The sequence below is a fragment of the Periplaneta americana genome, chromosome 6, assembly GCF_040183065.1.
Source record: "Periplaneta americana isolate PAMFEO1 chromosome 6, P.americana_PAMFEO1_priV1, whole genome shotgun sequence".
NCBI lineage: Eukaryota > Metazoa > Arthropoda > Insecta > Blattodea > Blattidae > Periplaneta > Periplaneta americana.
This window is the reverse complement of record NC_091122.1, coordinates 6,902,218-6,924,179: the sequence shown is the minus strand read 5'-3', so window position 1 is coordinate 6,924,179 and position 21,962 is coordinate 6,902,218. Positions and strand designations below refer to the sequence as shown.

The window sequence follows — 21,962 nt, the reverse complement described above, 5'->3', positions numbered from 1 at the left end:
AGGGGTCACACAAGGGTGTCCCTTATCACCTACTCTTTTTAATTTGTACCTAGACGAAGCCGTAAGAGAATGGCAGAACAATTTAAAAACACATTATTTTATAGATAATATCATTTTAGATTACTTATTTTTCGCAGACGACCAGTTGGTGTTGGCTGATTCTGAAGACAACCTACAGAGAGCAGTCCATCTGTTGAGAATTGTTGCTAATAACTACAATCTAAAAATATCACACAGGAAAACTAAAGTATTTGGCTTCTGCGGAAATAATACAATAAGAACTAAAATTGTAGTAGAGGATAAGATGATTGAAAAAGTAAATTCTTTTACTTACCTTGGATGCGATCTCTCTTACATATCCTCCACAGACGTAGAAAACAAGTTAAATAAATTTTTAAGACTTATTGGTACAATTAAACGTACACTCATAAATAAAGTCGACAGAAAAACTGTACTCAAATTTTACAAGACACTGGCAATTCGGACATTGTTATATGGTTCAGAAACGTGGATTCTGACTAGAGCCCAACAGAGAAGAATTGAGGCCGCTGAGATGAGACTCTTAAGGCCACTAGCAGGATTTAGACTACAGGACCATAAGAGAAACGAAGATATACGTCGAGAACTGAATATCGAGAGTGTAATAACTATAATTGAAAAATATAGAAATAATTGGTACGACCATATAACAAGAATGCCCAACGACAGGATACCTTTCAGAACATGGTGTTATAGACCTACACGAAGAAGACGAGTGGGAAGACCAAAGAGACGTTGGAGAGACCAGTTTGATGGATAAAATTCTGGAGGCGGAACAGGCCATCGGCCTAAACCTTGAAGTTATTGATGATGATGATGATGATGATGATGATGATGATGATGATGACGACGACGACGTTTTGTCCCAAAATATATCCTTTCTCGGGTAGGTAAAAAGGCTTTATAAATCTGTGTATTTGAAATATCAATATCTGCGCTGGTTTGTATTGTTAAGCGGTGATATTTGTACTCGTAGTCTGGGACAATTTTTAATTTTCTGTTCTTCACGACGATTTCTACTGTTTCTGGTGCTCTTCCGCCGTTTCAGAGTATCATCATTTCTGTCTTGTCCACATTTATATCAAATTTGTTTCTATTGCACCATTTTACCATGATGTTTATTCTTTCTTATAACTTTGTAAGGTCTTTAGACCCTACTATTATGTCGTCCGCTTATGCGTATGAGATTATTTTCTTTTTGATTTTTACAATACAAGGTAGTTGTATGAGAAAGGTTGCCTTTTGTTCACTCATATTTACAGTGGGCGGTAAAGGGTGAGTGCCTCTTTTACTTCCCTACTCATTTATGAATAATGGCTTACAGTGCACATCATAAGCAGAACCAGTTAAAATACGTAAGGCTGTAAGTAAATGTTCTGTATCCTCTGATTTCCTGTTTAATATTGCACGCTTTTACTGAGTCACCCTGTACAATTGTTGTTCATGCGTGTTTCGCATAAGAAAAAAAAAAAGGAACATATAGATAAAATATACGATGAAAGAGTAATGGAACGGAGAAAAATTCTCTCAGGCGCCGGGATTTGAACCCGGGTTTTCAGCTCTACGTGCTGATGCTTTATCCACTAAGCCACACCGGATACCCACCCCGGCGCCGAATAGAATCGTCTCAGATTAAGCTCCAACTCTTGGGTTCCCTCTAGTGGCCGCCCTCTGCACTACGTCATAGATGTCTATGAACGTAGGACCGAAGTCCACACATGTGCTGAGGTGCACTCGTTATGAGTGACTAGTTGGCGGGGATCCGACGGAATAAGCGCCGTCTTAAATCACGAAGTGATTTACACATATCATATTTTAATGTACCGAAGTACATATGATATTTCCTTGCAGATATTCTGCGTCATCATACGATGAAAGAGTAATGGAACGGAGAAAAATTCTCTCCGGCGCCGGGATTTGAACCCGGGTTTTCAGCTCTACGTGCTGATGCTTTATCCACTAAGCCACACCGGATTTAAGACGGCGCTTATTCCGTCGGATCCCGGCCAACTAGTCACTCATAACGAGTGCACCTCAGCACATGTGTGGACTTCGGTCCTACGTTCATAGACATCTATGACGTAGTGCAGAGGGCGGCCACTAGAGGGAACCCAAGAGTTGGAGCTCAATCTGAGACGATTCTAATCGGCGTCGGAGTTGTATCCGGTGTGGCTTAGTGGATAAAGCATCAGCACGTAGAGCTGAAAACCCGGGTTCAAATCCCGGCGCCGGAGAGAATTTTTCTCCGTTCCATTACTCTTTCATCGTATGATGACGCAGAATATCTGCAAGGAAATATCATATGTACTTCGGTACATTAAAATAATATATATAGATAAAATATAGTTCATAAAAATTCTAAAATAGCATTTTAAGATCAGGTTGGAATTTCATGTTTATTTTATTTTTCAGTTTCACTTCAGAATACTACTAACAATACCAAATCGATCCAATAGAAAAGGTCCAACGCAAGGCAGCAAAATATGTCAAAATGGGAAAGGGACATGGTGAGGAGATAGTAAAAGATTTAGGTTGGGAACTTCTCAAATCAAGGCGACGAAAAACCAGACTCACCGCATTGTTTAAGGCACAAATGGGACACAAAGCATGGACCGACATCATTGCTAGATTAGCAACACCATCATACTTAGGCAGGGCAGATCATATTAGGAAGTTTAAATGTAGAAAACAAAGAACGGACGTGGCAAAATTTTCCTTTGTTAACCGCACAATAGTAGACTGGAACAGCTTACCTGTGGCAATCTTTCAGGGTGGTCCTCTCAAAATCAATACATTTAAGGAAAGGTTGAGAAGATTAGACTGAAAATGTAATTGTAGGTGCAGTGTAATTATTTAAGTTGTGTCATGTAATTAATTGAGTTGATATGTAATTAATTACGATGATATGTAATTTAGTTGATATGTAAATAAATTAAGGTGATATGTAATTAATTAAGATGATATGTAATTACTTAAATTGGTAATAGTTGGGTGAAATAGAAGTACTTATAAGTTAGATTTACTTTTGCTTATCGTAGGCGTTATTATAGAATAGTTTTTATTTATAGTCCTAGGTTTATTGCATCTATTTATTTATAAAGGTTGCGTCAGAAAGAACGGATGGATTTCAAACTATCGATACGCAACGAGGAGAGAGATAGAGTAAGGGGGACCACGACTGTTGGGTCAGCCATAGAATGCAGTTTCAGTTGAGAACATGGTGTTGGTCTGGTGTACAACGTGCTTTCATCGTAGAGACATTTTTGAAAAATGAAGAGTCTGTGATCGCCACTCAGGACTCATTTCGACATCGGATGTCACGCTAGGATTCCAACTCGGAATACAATTTTGCGGTGGGTGGCTTCATTTCGTATCACAGGTTCAACATTAAAGAAGAAATCACCTGGACGAAATTCTATTGCACTGAGATTGTCCGAGGCTACGGTAAGATCTCGCGCCCTGCGACTTCTTTCTTTGGGACCATTTGAAGGCGTAAGTTTGTAAACATCGATCACATACACTGGACGAACTGAAGACAGCGATTCGCGAAGAAATCGTGGCAATTGCACCAGCTATGACTATGAAAGTGATGGCGAACATCAGAAAACGCCTCGATGCCTGTATTGAAAGCCAAGGACATCATATGGATAATGTTGTTTTCCATAAATAAACTGCATATATTGGTGAATATGTTGATAACAATAAATTTTTGATTTGATGAATCTTTACAATTTTCTTGCCATGTGAAATCCATCCGTTCTTTCTGACGCACCCTGTAGTTAGAAATAAATTTAGGTTTATTTTTTTTAATTTTTCTTTTATTGCTGTAATTATTGTAGAATTATAATGGTATTATTGTATATTATATATTACTGCCACCAGGTGTATACCCAATTATACTGTTAATAAATACACACACATACACACACATTATAGAACAATATACTGGGTGTTCAGTTCAAAGTGTGTCATGGTTCGCTGTATGCCGGCATGTGGCTAGCCGATGAGCCTAGAGAATTCAATCTTCCTACACTTCCGCAAAGGTGTATTACCTATGTGCCAGAGAAGTTGCCTACCAATTACGGCGTTCATTCTGAAGAGTTCATATCGATACGTACGGTAACGTCGGTAGTGGCAGGAATGTGAACTGTTTGGAAACAGGTACTGAGGTGAGTTTTTTTATTATTGTGAGTACAGGTACATGGGGAGAGGGTTAAGACGATTACTTACGTATTTGTTGACATTAACTTCGACGGTCAACATGGACACGGAGCATTTGATTTGTGTTGTGGAATGTTGCCGTACGCAACCGATGATAACATATACCCTGCGTACGACTTGCCCGCGCAAAACACAGTTCGAAAGAGGTTATGGTAGCACACAGACCACCATCTGTTGCTACGACGTTCAAGTTATACCGTACACGTTCTCAAGTTCAGGTTGAACGCCTTGAATAATAGGCAACTTCTCTGACATAAAAGCTTAAACTCGCTTCAAATCGCTGACTCACAACAGTGACGTCATGACACACTTTGAAATGAACACCCAGTATAATATACATGTACAGTGCCGGTATATCCATTATGTAATTATTATAAGCACTAAGAGTGGATTAAGTTACCTGTATGACACCAGTTTTCAAAACTTCTTGTAAGCAGAAATAAACCTCATTTCGTCCTTTCGCTATGTCGTCAACCAGTCCTGCTTTATAAGATCTGCACCTTTCTCGCCGATCATTAGCGTTACAGCATTCGTATTTCCGGTACCGAGGATCGGTATTATTGAGCAATCAACTACTCTCAAACCATGCACATTACGAACTTTCAGCCGTGGGTCAACAACTGCCGAATCGTCGTCTTTAGATCCCATCTTGCAAGACCCACTGAAGTGGTTAAAAAAGTCACCGTACTGTACCACTAGGCACTCATAGTAAGAGTCAGAAAGAAACTCTAGATGTCGACAAAGTTCTCTAGGTTTAGGGTCTATAGTGATGTTGAGTTGTTTCAGGGCTTTGGTGTTGAACAACTTCTCTATGACCTTGTAGCCGCTTATGAATACATCATTGTTGTCCTCCCCTGCAGATTTCCATGGATATATCAGAGGTTGGGCGAAAGGATCTGTAGTGTTGATATCTATACGGCCGATGAATTTTGGTTTGAGGTTTTCAATAAGAATAACAGCTCTGTCATAATAACAAAGTGGACTTAGAGCATCGCTTGAGTATTTTTCATTTAATAGGGTTTCTTCTGCACCAAAAAACACTGCTATGTCAGGTGTTTCGTTGGTGTTATTCAAGGAATTAATGACAGCAAGTACTTGACTTGTTCCTTGCCCAGAAAGAGGTCCATTATGGGAAACTGAATATTGGAGGATATCAGTAAATACTCCAACATCACTTTTTGTTGTTTTCTGTTGTTCACTCAATTTTATAGAGATTCCGCTTGATCCCATATGATTCTGGAAGTTGTAACCAACTTTCAAGTCTTCAACAACTTTGATTCTTAGAGACTCCAGTGTCTTTCTGGGACCAATTCCTGACAACATTAGGATTTGTGGTGAGTTTATGGCACCAGCACTGAGGATTACCTCCTTTCTAGCTCGGAGTTTGCCACTGATAGATCTGTCCTTTTCTCCAACGAATCTCACACCTTCAGCTCTCTTGTCGGAGTTTATGATGATTTGTGTCACTCTGACATTCGTCACTATTGTGAGATTGGGTCTCTTGTTGCGGATTGGATGTAGGTAGGACGTTCCTGAACTTTGACGTACTCCGTTCTTCTGGAAGTACTGTATCTCCATGACACCTGTTTGGTTTCTGCCGTTGAGGTCTCTTTCTGGATATCCAAGTTCTTTGAACGCTTCGATGAGGGGACGGACGTTTTTGTCTGTATACGGTAACCTGGAGACGGCCTGGGGACCCCCTGTGCTGTGGAATTCTTTGTCTTGATTGTACGGAGAATCCAGGTTGTTCTCGAACTTCTTGTAATACTGTAGAACGTCATTATAGCCCCAGCCCTCAGCTCCTGTCGAGAGTCACACACAAATTGTTTTAATACCAACGCAGTTATAGAAGTGTTTCACATTTAATTACAGTTTATATTGTATGTATGTATTTATTTACACTGCAAGTGGGCAAGCACCCGGTGGCAGTGGTATATACAATATTAACAATACACAATAAAATGATAACCAATACACAATAAAATTTACAATACACAATACAATTTTACAACACATATACAATTTTACACACAATACAATAATAATACACAATACAATTTAACAAAATAATAATAAAACATAAAATAAAATACCTAATTTTACAATACAACCTGCATAATTATCTATAGGTCCTACATAAGTTTCAGTAGTCTTTCACTTTACTCTCATCTCATTCCCTGTAGTGGCACTATGACGCATTTCACTGACACTTTAGCACACATTTCATTGACACTCTGTAACACATTTCACTGACACTATAGAACACATTTCATTGACGCTATAAATTATCACTGATCGGAACTGTTCACTGCACTGTAAAACCATAACTTCACTGACTCACCTCGCTTCACTGATACAACAGTTCAAATAAGTCAAATAATTACATCCTTATGCATACTTATAAACAGAACTACATTTAAACTAAACATTTCTAGTCTAAGGCCCTCTTACACGCTATTTTTAAATAATTTACAATTCAAACCAAGGAAGTAAACTCGTCAGCCTAGATAAATACATGTCACCTTAAAAAAATTAAATGTTGAATGTCACCTTAATTTTAATTTTCACTTTATATACAACTTTTTAAATTATTCTTGAATCTCCTTAAGGAAGGACAGCCCTCAAAGACCGCTGCAGGTAGGTCATTCCAATCATTTATAGTTCTATTTAAAAATGAGAATTTACCTACATCCGTTTTCTGTTTCTTACATTTGATTTTAAAATCATGATCGTTCCTACCATAGTACGTTGGCTTTTCTAACCGAGCCGTTATGTCTACGCATGCTTTCTGACCTAGATGTGCTCTATACAATGATGTTATTCTAGTTTTCCTACGTCTGTTTTCCAAAGTTTCCCATTTAAGTTCTTTTATCGTATCGTTTCCATGAATTGATGGAATAATTGATATACCAACACTGTCTCGCATTGTTACTTGAGTCTATTATTTTGTTTATACTACAATTACGATTGCAACTTGCCTTAAAGCTATTACGAAACTTGTAACACAGGGATGTCAAGATCAGAGCACGCGAAAGACTCCATGTGCTCCGAAGCACTCACGGGTTCCAATGAATCTATTCTGCAGGCAGTAGCGGTGAAAAAGAAGGGGTGAGCAAAATGAACTCTATTGGCCTATCATTGCAAGATGAATTAAACTGCTCTTCAGTAATATATAATGTGTTACACTCATACAAGAAAACAAGAAATAAAAGCATATTTTGCAACATGTACCTCTCTAATAAATACTATTAATTATAAAATAGTAGGAAATAACACGATATATCAATGAAGGAGATACGTATAAAGCCTAACTTAACGATATAAGTTTAATTATACATACATACATACATACATACATACATACATACATACATACAGTCGACCTGGTTGGCAAGTTGGTATAGCGCTGGCCTTCTATGCCCAAGGTTGCGGGTTCGATCCCGGGCCAGGTCGATGGCATTTAAGTGTGCTTAAATGCGACAGGCTCATCTCAGTAGATTTACTGGCATGTAAAAGAACTCCTGCGGGACAAAATTCCGGCACATCCGGCGACGCTGATATAACCTCTGCAGTTGCGAGCGTCGTTAAATAAAACATAACATTTACATACATACATACATACATACATACATACATACATACATACATACATACATACATACATACATACATACATACATACATACATACATACATACATACATACATACATACATACATAAATACATACATACACACAAAACTTTACCTACTCAATCCAACTTAACCTAACTATATAAACTAATAGAAGATATGTAGGCTACAAAATCTAACCGAACTATATAAATAAGTAGAACGGATACATACAAAATTAAACTTAGCGACATAAATCAATGAAAAAGATATGCACAGAACCTAATCTAACTATATAAATTAATGGATCAGCTATGTACTGCACAAAACCTTACCTAATTTCACCAGCAGTATCACTAACTATTTAATAAAATGTTATATATCTGAACAGACTGAAATAATCTAAACTGTCGTCAACAAAAACTAGAAACTGTAATAAAACAACTTTAAATATATATTTTCTTTCTCTCGCGATCAATTAGGCTTCCAATTCGAATCACAAGCATTGTAATTTGTAGGTTATACGTCATTAATTTGTTATTGTTTATTCACTTGTTTTGAAAGGAATTGTGGGACTTCTGTTACCAACCAAATTATAACTCTACACTTTGCAGGCGTAAAGTGACACTTTGTGAAGTACACTTTTTCAATCGTCTATGAATACCACTAATATGAAAGAGCCACTTTCGTCAAAAGTGTCACTTTGCAAAGTGGTGATATTAAGTGTCGACTATGAATACGAGCCTTGGAGTCGGACATGGGATATCCTTTTTCACAGAGTGATAGCCTATGTAAAACACAGCTTGTTAGTGAAAAGTCGAATTCGGTAAATTTTGGACTTGGAATGTTTGTCAATTCAGGTATTCAATTGTGACTGTGTTGGTATATTTTCTGGGTTTGATGAGTAAGGATCACAAAACAAATCCAACTAGGGCTGGAATAGGTCAATATCTTTAAATCGTCTATGGAACTCTTCCCAGAAATTTTTTAAAACATTGCTGTATTTTATACGGTTGAGCAGAAGTTCAGTGACTGAAGGCGTTGAAATGATAAAAATTGTGCTGTGAGATCTGTGACGCCCACAATCAAATCTTCATCTGAAAGCTTTTAACATTATCTGTCGACACAAATTAATTGATTCTTTCCTTGCGATCTGAAACTCAAAACGTTCAAATGCTCTAATATATCCTTGAGAAAGTTACGTTCCTCGATCCATGTAGAGTCAACTAGTTCTGGACTATCTCTATTTTTCTATTATGAATTCTGATAAATATTCACGCAATTCAAAATACCTGGACAGAACAATATCGTAATGCTTGGAGCAACAGTAACAAATATAAATGACACTCGGGAGGAAATTAAACGCAGAATAAATATGGGAAATGCCTGTTATTATTCGGTTGAGAAGCTCTTATCATCCAGTCTGCTGTCCAAAAATCTGAAAGTTAGAATTTATAAAACAGTTATATTACCGGTTATTCTGTATGGTTGTGAAACTTGGAATCTCACTCTGAGAGAGGAACATAGGTTCAGGGTGTTTGAGAATAAGGTGCTAAGGAAAATATTTGGGGCTAAGCGGGATGAAGTTACAGGAGAATGGAGAAAGTTACACAACACAGAACTGCACGCATTGTATTCTTCACCTGACATAATTAGGAACATTAAATCCAGACGTTTGAGATGGGCAGGGCATGTAGCACGTATGGGCGAATCCAGAAATGCATATAGAGTGTTAGTTGGGAGACCGGAGGGAAAAAGACCTTTGGGGAGGCCGAGACGTAGATGGGAGGATAATATTAAAATGGATTCGAGGGAGGTGGGGTATGATGATAGAGACTGGATTAATCTTGCACAGGATAGGGACCGCTGGCGGGCTTATGTGAGGGCGGCAATGAACCTTCGGGTTCCTTAAAAGCCATTTGTAAGTAAGTAAGTAAGAAACATCGTCAAACTGAGAATTTATGTACGAAAATCTGGACAGTTTATAGACAACTCGTAACTAACATGTAACGAGTCTACGCCTTTAGCTGCACACACTTTTGTTTGTACTTTATTCTGTAAACATAATACAATGCTGTGAGGAAGAAGCTCTCCAATACATCTTCACATACATTTACTACTATTTAATGTCAATAAAACAAACTAATTTGAATATTATATCAATCTGTAGATGAACTAATAATTTCAGGCGTTCGACACTGCTTGTCTTTGTAAATAAATAATTTCCACAAACCAACAAAAAGCATCGCCTCATCTTTCACTTAAACAAGAAGTCAAGGGTCCAGTCAGCCTGAAACTTACTGAACGACTTCTTCATCAATGTATAGTGTACTGTTATTGCAAGTTATCTTGAACCTTACATCCCCTAAGTCTGTCTTTGGAACTGCTCGGTACGGCGTGTACTCATCAACGTAACGGCACGGCAAGGATGCCCCTCCCTCGGGTAACGTGACTCTTTTCAGAAAACGTTGGTTCTTTTACCTTACGGCTCTCTACTGTAAAAGAACTTGGTTCAATACAGACATCATCTTCTCTCGATACTCCGGTTTTGAGAGGAGAACATAGTTTCGTAGCACGCTTTAATTAACCTGTAATGAGTAAGTATTGAAATATAATCGTGTGTACACTCCTCTCATCCGGGCTGAGGACCGGCAATGGAGGAGTTACTACAGCTACTTCTGTACATTATATGGGCCTGCATGACTTACACCTTCAGCTAATATGTACATATTCTTATAACAATATTTTACAGGATTATTATTTGAATTTACATTAATTTACAATTATACACAATCCATATCCCTATCATTGCTGCCATTAATACTCGATCACAACGCGATAACACGCTAGAAATTCCACTTCACGCATCGTCTCTGTATTCCTCATCCTTCACTGTTGCTACCTCTCGTCACTGGAACTCTCTGCCGCCTGAAATCAAGGGCTGCCGAACATTGAATTCTTTCAAATCCAAGTTAGAAAATTATCTTATGACGAGTTGCCAAACTAACTTACTATTATGACAAGTGTTGTATTGCATGTTTCCACGTATTCACATTTTTTTATGTTCTAATGATATTCAACTTATTTTATATTTTTGTTTTCATATTTTCCGATAATGTTATATCTCTAATGTGATAAGTTGAGCTATATATAATCTTAATTTTCCTTATTGTGTGTACTTAGAAATATTGTACTCACTGTATACTTTGTACTGCACTATTTTATTACTACTACTATTATTATTATTATTATTATTATTATTATCATCATTATTACTATTCTTATTATTATTATTATTATTATTATTATTAATAATTGTCTTTTTTTTTTGTATGCCTCATTTATTTTGACCTGCTGTTCACATATTATTATGCTTTTTTCTTTCTTTCTGTATGTTATATATTATGTCTGATTTCTTCTTATTTGTTGTTTATTTATTATTATTATTATTATTATTATTATTATTATTATTATTATCTTATTCAGTTTTGTGTGTAAAATTGTAGTGTAATTTGTAAATTTGTAGTGTTTTTGTAACGCAGTCTTTACTCCTGGTTGAGTGTTAGAGAAGGCCGTATGGCCTTAACTCTGCCAGGTTAAATAAATCATTATTATTATTATTATTATCATCGCTTGTTCCAAAATTAATTATTTCGTCAATGGCATCATCCATTCGGAATTATCTTCTTAATCGTAGACTATGTACTACTTTCTGAACACGATAGAATTCTTCGATTGCATCCCGAATAACGTGTTGATCGAAGTCGTCCACTTCAACTTTACACAAGTCCTAATTCTGGAATGAAATAATATGTTTAGTAGAACTATAAGAAAACAATAACTTACAATAGTAATTCATTATGTCGTTCACAGTACACACACTATTGTACATAACTATTATATCAATAATTTCTAAACATTACATAACTATTCTTTCCCGGAGTAGTGTGAGGTTCATTCGGTTGTAATTCAATATTATTTTTAATTCTCTTCACGGAACTAATACTTTTGCCAGAGTATTTAGCCGCTCTCTCATATTCCTTAGCAAGAGGTTCCAGCAAATATTTGTTTAATTTTTCCTCCTCGCAACGCTTGATTTTATTATATTTGCGATAATTTCTCTTTCTCGGCTGTGGATAACAGCGTTACTTTTTCTCCGCGGTGGTGTGATTTCACCATAATTACTACCCTGTGGTTGCTGCTCCATGTTAACACTACTGGTACGCAGTGAAGGAAATAGTTCTACGTTTCTTGACAAGAGATTATGATGCGGAGCATGCGCAAACAACTCAGTTGGCTCCACCCGCGTTACGCGCTTCCTTCCCTCTGCCCCTCTGTCTCCGCTCAGAAGGTTCAAGATAACTTGCATTAACAATACAACCCTTGTGTTCACCAGTGACTTGTACCTGCGTGCCTTACGTGCTCTGATCAGCGCATACGGGCTATGAGCACGTTAGCTCTCTCGTTAACATCACTGTTGTAACACAACGCAAAAATTGTGTCTTTATTTGCACCTCTATTGAGAACATTTAGAACTGAAATAATACCTGTTTAGGTAGCATATATATTACCTGTGGCTTCCCACCGGTCGTAGAAGTCCCAGAGCCCCCTGTAGTATATCATGTCGTTGTGCACGGAGCCCCCTCCGAGGCCCTTGCCGGTAGAAAAGAAGCAGGGCTCTCCATTGCAGATGCTAGGATGGGGTTCTGATTCATAGTGCCAGTTTAGACGTGAGTTCCAGGTGTGGGCCATCAGTGACGGCACCTTGGAGATGCCTGGCTCTTCCCCGCCCGCCTCTATTAGCAGTATCTCCCAGTCTGCGATCTCGGACAATCTGCGAAAATAAAAACAAACAGCTTCTAATAATAATAATAATAATAATAATAATAATAATAATAATAATAATAATAATAATAATAATAATGATAATAATAATCCTTGCATGTATTGGGCCTAGTGGCCTGTTACGGGCTCTTGCCAACGCTTGAACGGTGTGCCCAAGGATCTCTTGCCCACAGGATGGTAATTTAAAATTTGTCGTGGAATTCTAGAACGAGGCATTCTGATGACGTGATCTCCAGTTTTGTCTGTATTTCTGTAGGTATTCCGTAATCGGTTCAATCTGCAGTTCTTTCATAATGTCAAAATTCTAATGTGATCCATTCTCGTGTATCCCGCTGTACGACGCATAAATCTCATTTCTGCCGCCGTTAATCTTTGTGAATCAATATTACGAATCGTCCAAGCTTCACTACCAAAACAGAGTATAGGTCTGGCCAATGTCATAAATTCTGGTGCGCGTGTGTTTTTGTACAAAGTTTGGTTTGAATATCTGATTAATTATCCCCATTGCTCTGTTGAATTTAATAATTTTCTCATTCAAACCCTTTTCTTCTTCATATGAAATTTGGTAACCGGGATAACTAAAATTTTTAACTTGTTCGATGATCTTATTATTGATGCAAATTTTTCTATGGACTGGTTCCTTTCCTAAAAATGAAATAATAATAATAATAATAATAATAATAATAATAACAATAATAATAATAATAATAATAATAATAATAATAATAATAATAATAATAATATTTTATTTAACCTGGCATTAGGTAAAGTTAACACTATAAGATACAATTCTATAGAAATAACTAACTACATGATATTTTTAACTGAACGTTTGTTAATTCAAGGTAAATTCCAGCGATGATCATGTATAAAATTAACTTAAGAAAATGTAAACTGGCCCTAGTACTAACTGATATTTGCAGTAAAATATGTGACAATATACTGAAACATTGCTGAAATTCTTGCGTAAAGGTAATTGATTTTCAACTATTTCACCATTGAGAGAGAGAACATATTCCTCACTGCCTCCTGATATGCATCTCAATTCGTGTGAGGAGGGTCGTGAACATTGGATTCGGAGCAGGAATTCGTTTTGTTTGTGGCTGTATCTGAGGACCTAATCTTTGTGCAAGTCTTTCCACTACAAATGGTAACCGAAATCTAATTTTAAATAGTTTGTCATCAGGAACAATTAACGGATTTCCTCGCGTCCAGAAAACAGGAGAAGCACGATGAGGTATCAGAATAATCAGAAATATGGCAAAAAATACTTCAATTTGTAGTTTAACTTAACGATACAAGGTTTGTAATTCACTTCACAAACGTGAATTGTACAACAATTTTTTTCACGTTCGTATTTTTTTTTTTTAAATTTCAAATACAGTACATTTGCATTGAAAATTTAGAGCAATATTATTCTAAATCCTTCACAAAACTATACTGTAATGGTAACTAAGTAACAATAAGTGCACTGTAATGGGCCTATTTCAGTATAGTTTTACTGTATGTTATGAAGAATGGTTTCCATGGCAACAAGTTTCTGTGTAGGAATTCTTTCAATAATATCTGTAAATACAGCAAAAAACACGATCGTACAAAATATATATTAAAAGTGTTTAGGCTATAACATCATTTCACCATAATCGAAAATTAAAAATTAACAGAGTCTGTCAAAATACAACGAAAATTAACTTCATTCAGAATTGTATTATGATGATAAATTTTTTCTTCTTTTCTTTCGAAAATATTTCTGTATAATTCAATTAGTATGATTAATTTGAGAATATTTGTCAGCTACATTTAACTTGGAGTTAAATTGAAAATGAATGAATGAATATATGAACATAAATAATTGAAGAAATTAATAAGTGAATGAATGAGTGAATAAATGAATGAACGAATAAATCAATGAATAAACAAATAAATAAGTACATAAATACATGAATCATTGAGTCAAATAATAAATAAATAAACAGACAAATGATTAATTCAAAGAATAAATGAATAAATAATTAAACATATAAATAAATACAAAATTAATGAATAAGTTAACTCAATAAATAAATAAATTTATGATGTATATTGATGTATTCATTTCTACAACTCTTATTTGGTAATGGGTTGCTACCACATCTCCAAATAAATAAAGTAAATAAATATACGAGCAAATAAATAAATGAATATATAAATAAATAGTAAATAAACAAAGAAACAAATAAATATATAATTAATTAATTCAAGGAATCAATGAATAAATAAATAATTAAATATATAAATAAATACAAAATTAATTAACGATTGAATAAATAAATTAATTAAGTATATAAATATACGAGCAAATAAATAAATGAATACATAAATACGTAATACATAAATAAACAAACAAATAAATAAATAAGTAATTAATTCAAAGAAGCAATGAATAAATAAATAATTAAATATATAAATCAATACAAAATTAATTAATAATTGAATAAATGAATAAGTTAAGTAAATAAAAATACGAGCAAATAAATGAATACATAAATAAATAAATTAATTAATACATTAGTAAGTAAATAAATAAGTAAAAACATAAGTAAATAAGTGAATAAAAGAATTAATTAAGGAAAATATCTTCCAGTTTTACTTCAGTGTTCTTTGGCAGTAAGTAGTAGAAATTCTATTACACTCAGGAGTATAGAAAATGAATAAAGTGTATTAATGCACTCTGAAGTAATAGTGATCTAAAAGAGCTCAAAAATTAATTATTATAGCTTACAGTGCAATAGATAACTATTCTAGCTTAATTTAATACCTACAAATTTCCTTATTTAGGACAAAAAAACAGAAAGCTGCGAGTATTAGGGTCAATTTATGGCAGTCTTATTCTATACAATTTTTCACCCATATAATTTTTCATTTATGTACAATACAACCTTCTTCCCTTAAATTCTAACATGTCACCTGTTAGCCAGCACGCAGCCTGCTGGTCCCGCTCCCACTATAATGAAGTCATACTCGTCTCCATCTTTCAGTTGCTGTGGCGACGCCAGATCCTCTGGAGTCTGGTAGTTGATAAGGAGAGACACTATTTTCGCCAGGGCACACAGCATCTTTGATAATTGACAATTCATACTGAAAACATCGTTAGGTTAAAATTCCTTTGCAGAAAGGAGAGTTACATTTCTACGGATCAAATTTCTACACATTTAAAGGACAAGACTATAATTATTTCAATCATTTATTATTATAATACCTACCCTGCTTTCTTAAATTGAATGAGTGTATTGGGCATTAAATGAGTGGCTAACCCAAGACACGCTGTGAAATATTTCATATATAGAGGATCGAACTGAAAGTCATGACTACCGACCGGATTTTTATGTAATATCAAGGTGTGAAATATGTACATATTTATATAAGAAAAATAAGCTGAATATGTACCAAAATATGTAAAATCATGAAAATATTTAATATCAATATCTGGCAGGTATAGGATAGGTAAGACTCTCCAGTTTTTATTTCATAGAGCACCCGACTTTTTTACCGCACACTTGACACATTACTATTTTTCCATCTGTAGTGAAAGCTTCGTCCATTGCAATCCATGATTTTATTTTTGTAGTTAGGGTTGAAGATACAGGAGGCATTTTAGTTCGTTAAAAGCAGTAGATAAACTCACTTGCACTTTATACTATAAGTACTAAAACTAGAGAACTGAGTGAAATGAATGACACAACAGTACTGCAAGCACTGTTTCGCTTTACTGGATTAGGAGAAAATAAGAGATGTGGGACATATGCATTTTAGCTGTTCTCTGTAAGAAACAAGTACCTACTAAAACCTCAAACTATAGGCATTTACAAATTGTTGTTTGAAAAGTGACATTCCTGTCTTATTCAAAAGGGTACGATTATTCCAGCCGAGAACCATATTTTCTAATTGCTCGGAAAATCCCATTTCCGTATAGGTCTACTAAATTTTAAATAAAGAGGTTAAGCAATAACCTGAAAGTCTCATGTCAGACTTGACACTGGTTTTCCCCGGAAAGATTAGGAAGAGGGTGGGTAAGGTAGCAAATTGCATGGGAACGGCTTGTTAAGACGTGTGCAGAACAATTATAGTTCGAGAAAAATCATGTCGTCCTCCACCGCATGAAGGCAACGCTACTTTCTGAGTAATTTCTACAATACGAGGTAGTTGTATGAGAAAGGTTGCCTTTTGTCACTCATATTTACATTGGGCAGTATGGGGTGAGTGCCTCTATTACTTTCTGGAACTAAGGACGTTATGTTTCGTCCCGAAATATATCCTTTCTTGTGTAGGTAAAAAGGCTTTTTGAATCTGTGTATTTCAAATTGTAAACTTCCCCAGCAGAAGTTTTCTTTTTCCTTTCAGAGAAGTAAAAATGAATAAAACTCCTAAATATGTAGATATATGTAATATCATGCCATAATATGTAATGTGGGATAAATATGTAAAAATATGTAGTACCAAATTTGATTATATTAATGATAATTACAAGATTCGCGAAGATTTGTTATTTATATACGGTTAGGTTGAAAGGAATATAATATGTAATTACATAAAAATCCGGTCCCTGGACATGAGCAACCCATTGCTATAATTTCAACTTCAACAATGCAACAAAAACGATTATATGATCAAATCTGCAGACTTTACACTGTGTATTGACAAATTTGACGTCATTAACTTCTATCATGTGACCACAGGCAATGTTTGCAAAATGGCCGACGATGGTTCATTTCGACGAGAGACGCTTCGCCGATTTTGAGGTTACCTCTGTTTATGATCACACTTTATTGTTGTTGTAACAAATGAACTCACTATATAGGTACTGCTTACATTAACGTGGCACATGTCCAAGAAATTGCGATATTACTATGATTCCGAAGGCCGTGATGAATTGGGAATTAAATTAGTTGACTTTATTTTAAATGCGTATTAGTTTGGTGAAATGTAAACGAATTAATATGATTTAATTTCCGTATTTAAGCTAAATTACAATTAGTTAATTGTGGATAAGTAACATGTTGGTGAAATTGGACCTAAGTAGGCCCATAGAGGGAATTGGGAAAAAAACCAAAGGCGGTATGTTACCCCAAGATTTTCCTCTGGCATACCTCGATTTAAAAAAAGGCATACCTTCTTCCTTACAACATACACATAATGATGTATACAATAAATTCTTTCGTGCAGTCAGTAACGCCAATCTTTCAAGCTTACACAACATATTACATTTCTTAATCAAATAATTTCAACTTACTTCAATTATTTACTAGATTATTTTATAATGTCCATTGAGACTTATCATTTAAAATAATGTTAAAGCTTCAAAGAACCTTATTTAATTATCTGCAGTAATCTCAGACCTCGAGTGACATTTATTAGGACTGTTTCGTGAATAAAATAAACATATAAATAATATATCCCTAAAATTCGCTCACAAATTGCTAATAATTGTATATTTACGAATATTTAACCTATTCAGTCATTGTAAAGTTGAGATAGATTGAATATCGATTATTACAATAAAGGAATTGGATGTTATTCAGTAATGCCAATTGCGAAAATCGAAATACAGGTTTAACAATGTTAATTACATGTACTGCACTTTTCTCTTATTATTATAACAGAAATACGTTTTCATTATCTGCTGAAATCATAATTTAATTTAAACATTTTATAATATATTTACAAATAACGTGATTAATACATTAATTAAATGAATTGTTGAAAAGGCAATTATCAAATCTGAATGAAGGGGTGTAATTTTTTTCAGATAGCCTACAATGGACATGGAATTAGAAGATTTATATGTGGAAGTAGAATTTCACACTTTATTTAGTACTTCCTCGTTACATTACACACTAGTGATGGGCGAAGTTGTTCTTTTCCCGGAACAGTTCCGACTGTTCCGGTTCCGAAAAAATACTATGTTCCAAATAACAGTTCCGAAATAACAGTCACCAGTGGTGATGAGTCGGAGTCGTTGAGTCGTTCAAACGAACGGTACAGTACCCTCCCTCTTTACCATGCTGCTCACACTGGAGCACTCATAGGCATGACATAGTACACATTCTTATCTATAGATGGCACTGCAATGCACATTCGAATCGATTTTGGAAAATTGCTGTGCATGCGGACAGAACTCAAAAGCTTAATGTTAGTAATTAAACAGCTGTTGACTACAAGGACAGAATACAACACTTTGTTTTCGTACATAAAGTTATAAAGACATGGTAGCCAACTAAAAAAAATAACATAACATTTAAAACATATGGTATGTAATGTCTCTTCTCTCTATTACATAATAAAAAAAACAAATCATTAATTTTTATTTTTACTTTTCTTAATGCAGTTATAATAATAATAATAATAATAATAATAATAATAATAATAATAATAATAAATATTACAATTTCATAAATAAAAAAGATATATATTGGCAGTACTGAAACCTGGAAACCCCGCAGTGGGTTAGTAAAATGTTGGAATCGCATCTTTACCAAAGTGTAATTTAAACTTCGCATTAAACCTCGCTCTCCAAATCAGTACTTATATGGGTAGTTTCCAACAAATAATGCTACAACATTTTTGTCGTTCTTTGATATCAGAGAAGATAGCACAAAAACTTGTGCTTGTCAGACTTAACCTCAACAAACGACATACAGACATTGTAACTAAACCACTCATTACCATTTACGACTTTAACCTTTGTATAGAATCAGCTGATCAATGAATTAATAATAGTATGCGTACTTTATGACTTTGTAGAATGTTTATAAAACAGAATTAGTCAACTAATGGTGAAATAAACCATAAAGCGGGAATGAATATTACAGATTATTAAATACTTACTATAACATTACAGATGATTGGCCAGTCTTACAAATGTTGATATTAAAGTTCGCGCCACCGCAAGGATTTCAATTTCCATGCGCCCCCCTCCAACCACGTGAGAGTTTCAAGTACCAACTTCATCCAACGAAGTTCCAAGTATAACATAAAGAACAACGAGAACAGTGTAACTGCAGCTGTCGGTTCATCGGAACAAGCTCCGACGTTCCGACTGTTATCTCGGAGTCGGAACATACCTTGTGCAACGCGGTACTGCGAGCCCGCAACAGCTGGGCAAGTGAGCAGCTCGGAGTCGGAACACTGTTATTTCGGAACAGGAGGTTCCGACCTACTGTTCATTTTTGCAACAGTTCCGAGACCGGAACAGTTCCAAAATAACTGTTGTGTTATTTTTTACCCATCTCTATTACACACTACACCGAGAACTAAGAACTATGTAATATTGTGTGGATACAGCTAAATAGCATTCATTGCTTCAATGCATAAACTTGAAAGAACAGTTTAACCGTGTAGTTGCATCTTAATTGATTCATGCTCATCAATTTACGGGGAAACAGTTGGCGACAACGACTAAACAAAAGAACGACTATGCGATAAACTGATAGGTATAAATCTAGCTGCAAGAATTATCGTGATGTTTGACTGTGATTGGTTGGAATTCAAAATTTCATTACACTTCATTGGTTGAAAATGGAATGATGTTATATAAACGAAATAGTCAATAAAAAGTGAAACAACTTCAAAAATGACAGTCACTAAATTAGCAACAATGGCCACCACAAACTACAAATCACAGCCTTCTATACTTGAAATACTACCGTTGTAAGCATTCCAGGGGTTGAGCTTATCAAATAAACGTGTCTAAATACATTTTGAATACAGTTCCAGAAGGCTGTGGTTTAGATTTACGAAGCACACAGATAGTACTCTTTGCTGTGAAGAAATGTATAGGCCTAAACAAATTTTTACGATCACATTTTTTTCAGTGACGGTATGTCATTTTTCATTAACGGTATGTTTTCTGGCCATAGAAACCAGTGGCGGTATTCCATACCTTCTCACTTCCCTCACTGAGTAGGCCTAAAGGCCCATTCACAATCAAAATTAAACATAACCGTAACATAAACACAGAAGTTTGCGCCCAGGCTACCAAATGGGATCATTCCAAACTCCAAACTTTCACGCTTATGATTACGTGATTTGCAAACAGAACACAATCGTGGAGCGCTGAAGTATACGACAGAATATGAGGAAATGGCGTCGTTGTTATGTTTCCATGGTTACCAAGTATGTTTGCTGTTATGTTTGTGTTCCCATCGTGAATGATGGTATGACTTCTTGATTTTACCGTAACGTTTATATTCTTAAGTTAACGCTTATGTTATGTTTAATTTTCATTGTGAATGAGCCTTTACAGTTCACTAATGAGACGTATGCAACAATTTATTGTTTTTACTCTGACACATATCGTCAAGTGAGATGTACTGATTGGTAATAGATGTAGGCCTATATAACAGACAAGACCTCGATCTGTAAACATTTGGCTAAGATAATCAAATTAGGCCTACATGAAACACAAAAATGAATTTTGGTAGAAATCTGAATTTAATGTAGTAAGCTACTTGAGATTTTTAGTGTAGTTGTATGGAGCAGACCCTAGAAATAACTTACCTTGTTTACTTGCTTGCATTCACAGTTTATGTGCAAACTTTGTGGCAGATTTTTTTAAAATTAGCGTCCGTATTTTAATAGAAGTTTACAGTAGATTATATATAACTTTGTGGTAAAATAAATGATGTCACAGTCAAACTTGTTACGATTTAACGCACGACTGGAATTGGATTCAATGGGTTCGCTCTCCTATACGACCTGTCGGGTACTGAACTCCGTGACGTTTATCATGTATCGGCAAGTCTAAATTATCAGCATAATTATACTGATCGCAAACTGCACTGACAAGGAAGGTTCACCAAGTGATAATGGATTTGCACAACGACATTTTCCCCATACGTTCCATTTGAAATGGGAAATACCCTATAAATTTCTACATCCAGAGGAAGCTTAGTTTTCGATATAGGCTAAGATTTTTTTCCAAATTCTTCAATCCAGAGATATAACAGCTAATGCAAATAGTGATATGTGCTACATACAGAGTGGCACACGAAATGTCATACCATTTATTTTACACATAACAAGTATTGATTTGTATTAAAGTTTACAAAATTATACAGAATTAATAATTAGGATTTGGAGTTTTATCTCTAATGCAGAACATGTTCCATATGACCGCCGTTTTGCCTCACAACCTCTTGCAAACGAACCCTTACATTCAACACCACTTCAAGGAACGACCACTCATATAAATTGAGGGAAAGAAGGCG

At 35.2% G+C, this 21,962-nt stretch overlaps 1 protein-coding gene across 1 annotated transcript; it reads right to left on the bottom strand.

Moving 5' to 3' along the window:
- Nucleotides 1-3,852: 3,852 nt before the first annotated feature.
- Nucleotides 3,853-21,432, bottom strand: LOC138702174 (glucose dehydrogenase [FAD, quinone]-like). The gene is made up of 4 exons (XM_069829780.1): nucleotides 21,253-21,432; nucleotides 15,664-15,834; nucleotides 12,444-12,706; nucleotides 3,853-6,062 (listed from the first exon to the last, which is right to left on the bottom strand). Exons 2-4 carry the CDS (start codon nucleotides 15,831-15,833, stop codon nucleotides 4,723-4,725), a joined length of 1,773 nt encoding a protein of 590 aa, XP_069685881.1. The 5' UTR covers nucleotide 15,834; nucleotides 21,253-21,432; the 3' UTR covers nucleotides 3,853-4,722.
- Between the last annotated feature and the right edge of the window lie 530 nt (nucleotides 21,433-21,962).